Genomic DNA, 9907 nt, shown 5'->3' with positions numbered 1-9907 from the left:
CTTCCCCCAAACGCTTCACCTCATTATACAGTGCAAACACGTAATGCAATGACAAGTCTTCCAGGTTCTGTTTGACTTGTTTTCTAAATGGACTCAGGCTACCTCTTCAGAAGACAGGAGAGGTTTTCTTTTCCCCAGGGAAGGAGAGTTATGGCAGGGAGTTCACTTTCCTTGATGCAACAAAAAAGATAGGCTGGAGTTACCAATATCCCCATTGTAAGCCAAATGTGGGTTTTGGTCCTTTTGGAAGTTCCAGAACAACTGGGCGTGTATGGAGAACTAATGGGGTGACCCAATAGAAGACCTAGTCAAGAGGGAGCATCAGAGTGCCCTAAGGGGGTAGGCTCAGACTAGGATGAGCTTGACCCCAGAGTGAAATTTAGTTGTCAGAGAGGAGTAGTGGTCCTTCCTGTACATGTATCTATTCTGCAGGTCGGTCTGGCTCAGCTCCCTGAACATAAATCAGTGAGAAAGAGAGAGAGAGATTGGGGGAGAGAGAGAGACAGATTGAGACAGAGAGAGAGAAAGTCATAAGTAAAACTTGAAAGGGCTTCTTTACTAGCCTGTACACACTGGAGCCCAAGCAGTTGGAGCTTAGGGTAACTCAAAGCAGAGAGGCTCTTCCTGACTCCACCACAGCTTTGGTGTTTTACGGGCTTGGGGCGAATAGCCAAGAATTGTTGTATCTGTGGTTTTGGTTATAGAATTACAGCCAAGATGTGAAGCCTGGAGCAGCTCCCATACAAGGTAGTGGAGTACAAATGAGATACCTCTGAAGACTTTCTGAAATAGCAGAGACTTTGCAGGAAGCGGGAGATCTTGTACTAGCAGGTGGGGGTAATAAGGCAACAACATGGGAGTATTAACATTCATATGATCCTGTTTGAACTCACAGACTGGTGAGTCCTGCAGAAGCCTGAGCTGTGTAGGGAGGAGGGAACCAAGGCCCAGAGAGAGGTGAAGGGAGGTATTGGCACAACATAGCAAGTCAATACTGCTTGAAACTGGATCCCAGGCTTCTGGCCCCGAATGATAGCCTCTTTTGGACACAATCAACCATATGCCAAGAGGCTGGACGTGGAGCCTCCGGAGTGAGGTCACTCAGTGACAACAGGACCCCGTGGACTGCATGTGAATACTCAAGAGTGCCATCCGTAGAAAATCCCTACCTGTGGTGCATTCAGCTCAGCCCTCCCTCAGAAAATCCCAGGTAGAGCTTCTAGGACTTTAGAATGCCCTGGTGCACCTAGCCATGAGATCATAAGGGCCTTGGAATAGGGTGGTGGCCTCTGTGCCGCACCCACTGTGGGCCCCTCTGGGCCTCAATGACCTCCCCTCCCCTGGAGGCCCAGCCTCCTTCCCCAGGGAGTTTCTCCCTCTAACCTCCTGGCAGGTGGAAAGAAGGGGAAAGACCACTGTGGTGAGCCAGATATTTCTGTTAGAACCATCCTGACCAAAGTGGCCTATGTTACTCTACCTAGGAGGAAGTGGTGGGTGGGGAGCCTGGGCGAGGAGATAGCAGCTGATGGCAACCAGCAGCATTTGCACCAGCAAATCTTCAGTGTGAATCTGAAAAGAGAACTTTGCCCTGGTTTGTCCTGGGTTTGTAGGCAGTCAGGCCTGGTGGATTGGGGGTGGGGGGCAGGGGAGGCCCCAGCTTGCTTTTCCTGCTGCCATCTACATCAGCCAGGGGCCCATTGGTCCCCAAACATGCCCAGAGGCTCCCTGCTGCCACACCTTTGCTTAGGCAACATTTTATTCATTTAAGCACCACAAGAGAAAGGGTTCAGCATGGCCATACTGTGGACTGGAACTAGGGAGGCCATCAGGAATGGAGGCAGCCCTCCGAGCTGTCACCACTCCTTTCATAGACCTCACGATTATCTCTTCTGACATCCATGTCTCTGTATGTCTGCACCATTCTCCCCTCCCTTGTGAATTGACCGGTCCCCTCTGCATCCTCCAGTTTCTGTTCTAAAGGGAGCCAACTGATTGCTAACCTGCCACCAGCTTATTACTTAATTTTATATATTAAATTAAATATATAATTTAATGTGGGCCTCCACTTTCAACTCCCCCAACCTCTCTTTCTTGCTCCTAAGCATCTAGACCCTGGAAAGCAAAAACCTCTTCATTATCCTCAGCAGCAAGAGGAGCATTCATTCATCAGTAAATATTTGCTGACTACATATTTACCTACTATGCTCCAGGCACTGCTTTAGGTACTGGGGATAGAGCAGTGAATAGCAACAACAAATAATCATGAGTTTAGGTTGTAATAGGGAAGAGGGACAATAAGCCAGGTGGATAAGTAAATTAGATAGTGTAAGCAGAAGTCTACAAGTGCTAAGGAGCAAAGTTCAAAGGAGATGATGCAGGAATGAGCCATGAGGCTTTCTTGGGAAAGAGAAGCAAGAGAACAGCAAGTGCAAAGGCCCTGAGGCAGGGGTGTGATGGAATGAGTGAAGAGCCAGGACAGCAGTGTAGTTGAAAAGGGGTGAGCAAGAGGGGGACTGGGTTTCAGAGAGATAGTGAGATGTCTGATAGGTTAAGGCTTTCTAGGCTTCAATGAGAACTCTGGCTTGCATTTTGAGTGAAATGGAGAACCACTGGAGGGCTTTGAGCAAGAAAGTAACATGATCTGATCCCTCTGGCTGCTGTGTGGAGAACAGACTATAGCAGGGGCAGGGTCGGAAGCAGGGGGACCAGTTAGGGGACTGCCACAAAGTCCAGGCACGAGGTGATGGTGGCTCGGACCAGGGAATGAGCAATGATGAAGATGAGAAATGGCTGGACACAAAGTCTTGTTTACTCTCTCCAGTGGAGCAAGAGAAAATTCTCTCTCATCGTTTTCAGATGAACCCCTAGAAAAGTAAGACATAATTGAAATCATTTTACCTTACAAAAGACACAGCAGACCTGAGCTATTCAGGCCACTGAGTGCATCTTAGATGCACAGATTCTGGGTACCCCAGAACTTCCCAGTCGAGGGTCTCATTTGTCACTCCCCTGTGAGATGATATGTTGGAGTCCATTTCCATGGAACAATGGAAAATTGGTAAGTGGAACAACCAAGCCATCCTGAAGAGACCTGGCATCTGTTGGGTTGAGTCTATTTGAGGCACCCTTCGCCCTCGGCATTGATCTTGGGTACGGCCAGCACCATCAGTTTCCTTTCCCTTTTTCCTTTTTTTTTAAGATTTTATTTTATTGTTTTTAAAAGATTTTATTTATTTATTTGACAGAGAAAGACACAGTGAGAGAGTGAACACAAGCAGGGGGAGTGGGAGAGGGAGAAGCAGACTCCCACCGAGCAGGGAGCCCGGCACGGGGCTCGATCCCAGGACCCTGGGATCATACCCGAGCCGAAGGCAGACGCTTAACCAACTGAGCCACCCAGGCACCCCTTTAAGATTTTATTTTTTTTTTAAGATTCTATTTATTTATTTGAGAGAGAGAGAGAGAGAATGAGAGATAGAAAGCACGAGAGGGAAAGAGGGTCGGAGGGAGAAGCAGACTCCCTGCTGAGCAGGAAGCCCGATGTGGGACTCGATCCCGGGACTCCAGGATCATGACCTGAGCCGAAGGCAGTCGCTTAACCAACTGAGCCACCCAGGCGCCCCTAAGATTTTATTTTTTAAGTAATCTCTACACCCAACATCGTGGGGCTCAAATTCACAGCCCCGAGGTCAAAAGTCACACACACTCCACCGACTGAGCCAGCCCAGCGCCCCAGCACGATCGGTTTTGTACTGTTCATTTGATGCAGGCAAGATAACATCAAGCAGAAAGCACCTACTGAAGCTAATTTCCTCGGGAGGGGGTCACAGTATGGCGGATGCTCTTGAGTTTCATAGACTCCTCTCTAGATACTTTGTCTGTTTAAACCCTGATGAGTCATTGGCTAGCTAAGTTAGAGCACAGAGTATGAAGAGACAACAAGGCCCTTGAAAGCCATGCCAACAAACTTGGACATGATCTTGTGTATGCAAAAGGGGGAATCAATCACCTGAGGTAATTCTTAAGAGAGACATGCTCATGTTTCTCGAGGTTAATTTGGAATTCTCCAGGAGGTAGAACCTTCTCTAGAGGCAGGGTAGTGAAGGAAGAAAGAGCTGTAGAAGTTGCAAATTGTTCACACGGGAACTGATGGGGATTTGAACAAATGGAATGGAATTGGAGAAACCCAATTGGGCCCTGAGAGAACTGACAATCTGAGAGATGATGAAGACCCATGACTAACGAAGTGTGTGTGTGTGTGTGTGTGTGTGTGTGTGTGTGTGTAAGGAAAATCCTGCCTCAGGATTTCCTCACATGGCCCAGCCTGAGATCTCTGCAACCCAGTTCTTCAGGGGAGTCAACTGCTCTCTCCAACATGGAGCCCCTGACACTCTAGAATCCTTGGGGCTTACTTGTACTTTTGTAGCTTCCTCAGCCTTAGCCCTCAAACAGCAGGGGAAAAAATATTCTTTTGTTCTTTTAAACTGAAAACCAGAATCTGATAAATATGTAAATGAGTTGCTTGCCTACTGAAGCATACAGCTAAACTGCGATCCAAGCAGTGGGGACGTTGAGATCGTTTCCTGAATTCCTTCTGTCCCAGGTGTTAAGACTGAGACACTTGACGTTTCTATAAACTGAAGCGCTAATTTAAGAATTTAAATTTTGAAGACGGTCTACAGGAAAACCTTCACTCTAGAAAGGGCCAATTTGACTATTAATTCTGCGTTAGATGTTCTGTGGTGAACAAACTGGTCCAACCTGTATGGTTAATTACTAGAACTAACAAATTTTTTTCAGTCTAGAAGAATGTACGGCTCTAAATTGTTACCAATGGTTATTTTTGAGATTTAGGAGTGTGTGTGGGCCGGGGGGGGGGTGGATATTAAAAGAGAGTGTTTATCCTTATACTTTACATGCTCCTGTAGTGTTTGAATTTTTAAACATGTATTCTTTTTTGTAATTTCAGAACAACCAAAAGAATTTGATTAGATGTAAATTTTAACGGCTGTACAGAGGATCAAAAGGAGTCAGTCTGAATTATCTGATTTTAACTGAATTTGAAAAAGACTATCTGATATTATCTAAGTACCAGGAGGCAACTTGTCACGTTGCAGCTGCCTACCAGCAGATTATAATGTGTCTGCAAAAGCATCCCACAGGCCATGACCCTGGAAGTGGCCTTGCAAGCTGAGCAGGATTTCCTCACAACACAGGGAGAATCTGAAGGGCCTTCCCACTTTCCCATAAACAAATACAAGTTCCTCCATTCTGTTGTGTTTTTAATTATTTTTATTTTCTAAAATTATGTAAGTTATACATCCTCACTGTAAAAACAAAATTCAGACAATACAGACATATGAAAACCTTATTCTTTCAGAAGTAACCACTGTCTGGAGTTTGGTTGTGTGTCCTTTCAGATTTTACACACACACAATTTCAACTCCTAGTTTTCTTTCTTTTCTTTTTTTAAGTGGGTTCCACACCCAGTGCAGAGCCCAGCATGGGGCTTGAATTCGCAACCTGGAGATCAAGACCTGAGCCAAGACCAGGAGTCGGATGCCTAAGGGACTGAGCCACCGAGGCACCCCTTCCTTTTTTATTTTTTTAAGATAGAATTCACATACCATAAACTTGGCCATTTTAAAGATTTTATTTATTTATTTATTTATTTATTTAAATGTATTTGAGAGAGAGCGAAAGTGAGAGAGATCACAGAGGGAGAGGGAGAAGCAGACTCGCCACTGAGCAGAGAGCCCAATGCGGGGCTCTATTCCAGGACCCTGGGATCATGACCTGAGCCAAAGGCATCCACTCAACTGACTGAGCCACCCAGATGCCCCAGACTTTGCCATTTTAAATAAGTGTACAATTCAGTGGTTTTCAAAGATTTTTTTTAAAATTTAAGTAATTTCTATACCCCAAGTGGGGCTCAAAATCTCAACCCCGAGATCAAGAGTTACATGCTCTTCCGACTGCGCCAGTCGGGTGCCCCCTATTCAGTGGTTTTTAATATATTCATAAAGTTGCACAATCATCACCACAAATTCCAGAACATTTCATCACCCCAAAAAGAAACCCTATACCCATTAGCAGTCACTCCTCATTCCCCACTCCCCCCACCCATCCTGGCAACCATTAATCTATTTTCTGTCTCTAAAGATCTACCTATTCTGGACATTTCACTTAAACGGAATCACACAATATGTGTCCTTTAGTACCTGGCTTCTTTCACTTAGCATGTTTTCAAGGTTCTTCCACATTGTGGCACGGATCCGTGCTTCATTCCTTTTTACGGTTGAATAATATTCCATCCTGTGGATAGACCACATTTTTTTGATCTATTCATCAGTTGATAGACATTTACATTTTTTTCCAGTTTGGGGCTAATATGAATAATGCTGCTGTGAGTATCCATGTATACATTTTTGTATGAACGTACATTCTCCATTCTTTTAGAATTGCTAGGTCGTATGGTAACTCTATGTTTAACTTTTCTTTGAGAAACTGTCAAACTGTTTCGCACAGCAGCAGCACCATTTTACTGGCAACGTACAAGGGCTCCAATTTCTCCACACCCTCATCGATACATGTTATTTTCTTTCTTTCTTATTCTAGCCATCCCCATGAGTGTGAAGTGGTGTCTTATTTTGGTTTTTGATTTGCATTTCCCTAGGGACTAATGATACTGAACATCTTTTCTATGTGAGTGGCTGTTTACATGTCATCCTCAGTGGCGCCTGGACGGCTCAGTCAGTTAAACATCTGACTCCTGGTTTTGGCTCGGGTCATGACCCTGGTGTCCTGGGATCGAGCCCTGTGTCAGGCTGTGCACGCAGCGGAGAGACTACTTGTCCCTCAGCCCCTCCCCCCAAGTTGCACGTGCGCGCAACCTCTCTCTAAAATAAATAAAATCTTACATATCATCTTTGAAGAAATGTTTATTTAAATTCTTTGCCCATTCGAAAAGCTGGGTCAATTTGTCTTTTTACTGTTGAGTTACGAGAGTTCGTTGTATATTCTGGAGGCAAGTCCCATAGCAGATAGAAGATTTGCAAATATTTTCTCCCATTCTGTGGATATTTTTTTTCTGTTTTTTTTTAATAAAAATAAGTTACTAAATATACTATCTGTAATTTGTTCTTTTTCTTCATCTGTATTATGGGCCTCTTTCAATGTCAAGAGAAAACTATGTCATTCTTTTTCCTACGTTATTTTTTTCCTTCCTTTCTCTCTCTCTCTCTCTCTCTTTTTTTTTTTTTTTTTTTGGTGGCATTCCATTATGATTTGACCAGTCTTCTGCTGAGCTTTACAGAGTCTTCAGTTTGTGTGTTGGTGAAAGACAAGGCATCAGCAACTGTTGGACTGGAGAGACAGTCATCTACCTACTGTGTCGTCTGCTCCTGGACGATGTGAAAACGCAAGCGGGCAGAGGAAGTGTCTCTAACCTGCTTATACTTCCTCTCAACCAATGCGGTTTCACAACCCCTACAGGCTCACCCCCACCCAGTGTCACCAGCCTGGCGCCTCTGTGAGAAAGTCCCACTGTAAGAGGCCCTGGGGCATTATCATTTCCTTCTTTCACCCTGTCTGGGTTGCCAGCAAATCCCCAGGGCTCTCTGAGCCTGGAGTGTTGGATTAGGTCCCTCCAGCTGCTGGAAAGATGAACTCCTGCATCATCGTAATGAGGCTCCTGCTGTCTGGGCCTTTTCTCTTTGGTAGGCAAGGGAAAAGGGGACGGGAAGGGAAGGGAAGAGACTGTGTCGGTGGCCAGGGAGACTGCAGGGCTTTGTGGAACTGGAGTAAATGAGCAGCTGCTGGAGGGTGGGATTGGCCATAGGTGACCGTGAGGCTCAGGAATCTCGGAGGGAGAAGAGGGAAAGGAAAGAAAGTCAGAGTCCAAAGTCGAGTCAAGGTCTGGAGGGAAAGACAGAGAAGGGAGACACAGATGGCAACAGAGAAGCGGAGTGGGGTCTTAAAAGGAGGCAGATGGCTAATGGGTACCTGGAGCTGTCGCTGGGGTCTGGTCCTGCCCGTGGTAGGACCGTGTACCACCATCTCAGCCCTTTCCCCTTCCTGCGCGTCAGTCCATTCGTCTGAACAAATGGCGGGGCAGCTTCTCTGCCATCCTAGGATGGGGCGGAAAGAAGCCTGATGCCTGGAAGGAAAGCAGAGCCAGAGAAGACAGTTAGGGACTTGCAGAGGATGCATAGGTTGCTTGAGGTGGGGGTGACATGGGGGCATCCGAGAGCTAACAGAAGGAAGAGACTGGTGCATGGTAGGGCGGGCAGTAGGGGAGCGTTAGATGAGAAGCAGTTTCACAGAGACCAGGGGATCCTGAAACCATGAGTCTGTGGGCAGAAGCCTGAAGCTAATTATCTTGGGTCTCAGGCCCAAGGGAGAAGTGGGTGTGTAGAGAGGCGAACCCTGCCATGGGGCAACCCCATCGCCTGGGGGCCCTTCCATCTGCCTCTTTCTCCCAGACCTCCACCTTCTCATCCTTCCTTCTTTGCTGGGGTAAAGCGGGCTCTGGGTAGTAAGGCTTCGCTGTTTCCAGATTTCCCCGGAGTCAAGGCCCTGAAAGGGGAAGCCCAAGGGGAAATGTTCAGCTCTGCCTCTCGTGCTGGCCACCTGCCGGAGGAGGGAGCCGGGTCTCTGTGGGCCGCCCACTAGGGGGCACGTGGGCGGCGGCCAATCAGCGCTCGCGGCTCTGGGGGCACGTGCGGGGACTGGCCAGCAGAAGTGGCTGACCACACCCCCTGGTCTCCCTCAGCCCCCGCCTCAGGCTACAACTTGGAAGTGCGGCACGTGCAAAACTTCTCCTTCCCACTCGCCGGGAGGCATTTTGGGTACCGAGTCCTGCAGGTTGGAGACGGGTGAGCTGCCGCCCCAGGCCCTCCCTGCCCTGCAGAGCCAGGACGGGCGACCAGGCAACCAGGCCACCAGCCCCGGGTGGGCCAGATCCGGGGAACCGGCAGGGAGTCTCCCGTCTGGAGACGTCGTGGTGGGATTTCTCGGAAATAGGAGCGAGGCCATCAGATAGTAGGACGAGGACAGTCCATGGTTAAATCTCCACACGAGTGCCTGAAAAAAGGGGAAATGTCACAACCCCTAAAGGGCTTTGCAGCACTTCTAGATTCCCCACTGGTGCTCTGACTAGACAGTGAGAGCCTTGATGGCAAGGATTTTCCCCCTCAGCCCTAGTACATGCCCCAGCCTAGCACATAGTAGATATGCCATAAATGACTTTTTAAAAAGGTTTTATTTATTTATTTATTTATTTGAGAGAGACAGTGAGAGCATGGGCAGGGAGGAGGTGCATAGGGAGAGGGAAAAGCAGACACTCCACTGAGCAGGGAGCCCAACACGGGCTCGATCCCAGGACCCCGGGACCATGACCTGAGCTGAAGGCAGACGCTTAACCAACTGAGCCATCCAGGCACCCCCATAAATGACTTTTGAATTGATAACTGATTGAATGAACTCATAATGTGACATTCTGGCACCTCATTCTCTGGACCTCAGTTTTCCTAGACTATAAATGGAAAAGATCCTTAACTTTCTAGAAGTTTGAGGTATTCAATAGGGAAGAGGTAGGGGCTGAGGAGCCTCCCTGAAAGGGACTGGCTGCATTGCTTTGAGATACCTGTGGATCTGAACCCCCCTAATGGGTAGGAGGGGTGGGTAAAGACAGGACAACTCCATCTCACAGGTGAGATTTCTCATCAGGGTTATCGTGGGAGCTCCAGGTGAGGGGAACAGCACGGGAAACCTCTATCAGTGCCAGCCAGACACTGGCCACTGCCTTCCAGTCAGCCTGAGTGGTGAGTAACTGGTGAGGGGCCTGGGAGGAATGGTGTCCCAGGGAAGTTGAGGCTGGCTGTGCCACACCTGGGTTACCTAAGTT

The 9907-nt window shown here is 47.6% G+C and overlaps 1 protein-coding gene and 1 long non-coding RNA gene across 5 annotated transcripts in view; both read left to right on the top strand.

Moving 5' to 3' along the window:
* Positions 1-890: 890 nt before the first annotated feature.
* On the top strand, positions 891-5264 carry LOC112810527 (uncharacterized). The gene is made up of 2 exons (XR_003204848.2): positions 891-1420; positions 4970-5264. It is a non-coding gene; the product is annotated as an uncharacterized lncRNA (long non-coding RNA).
* A 2268-nt stretch (positions 5265-7532) lies between these two features.
* Positions 7533-9907, top strand: part of ITGAL (integrin subunit alpha L) — a 38494-nt gene continuing 36119 nt past the window's right edge. For 3 of the 4 annotated variants that reach the window (XR_003204847.2, XM_025854206.2, XM_025854205.2), the window contains exons 1-3: positions 7537-7718; positions 8774-8876; positions 9730-9824. Coding sequence is in view for 3 of the 4 variants with exons in the window: in XM_025854206.2 (XP_025709991.2) it covers positions 7664-7718; positions 8774-8876; positions 9730-9824 (253 nt within the window). In the remaining variant the exon portion in view is untranslated. Of the gene's footprint in view, positions 7719-8773; positions 8877-9729; positions 9825-9907 lie in introns of all 4 variants that reach the window. The other variant, XM_025854210.2, reaches the window with a different exon arrangement.

The sequence above is a fragment of the Callorhinus ursinus genome, unplaced genomic scaffold (assembly GCF_003265705.2).
Source record: "Callorhinus ursinus isolate GAN/ISIS: 27379988/994484 unplaced genomic scaffold, GSC_fseal_2.0 scaffold87, whole genome shotgun sequence".
NCBI classification, from domain to species: Eukaryota; Metazoa; Chordata; class Mammalia; order Carnivora; family Otariidae; genus Callorhinus; species Callorhinus ursinus.
This window is presented reverse-complemented; position numbering and strand designations above follow the sequence as displayed.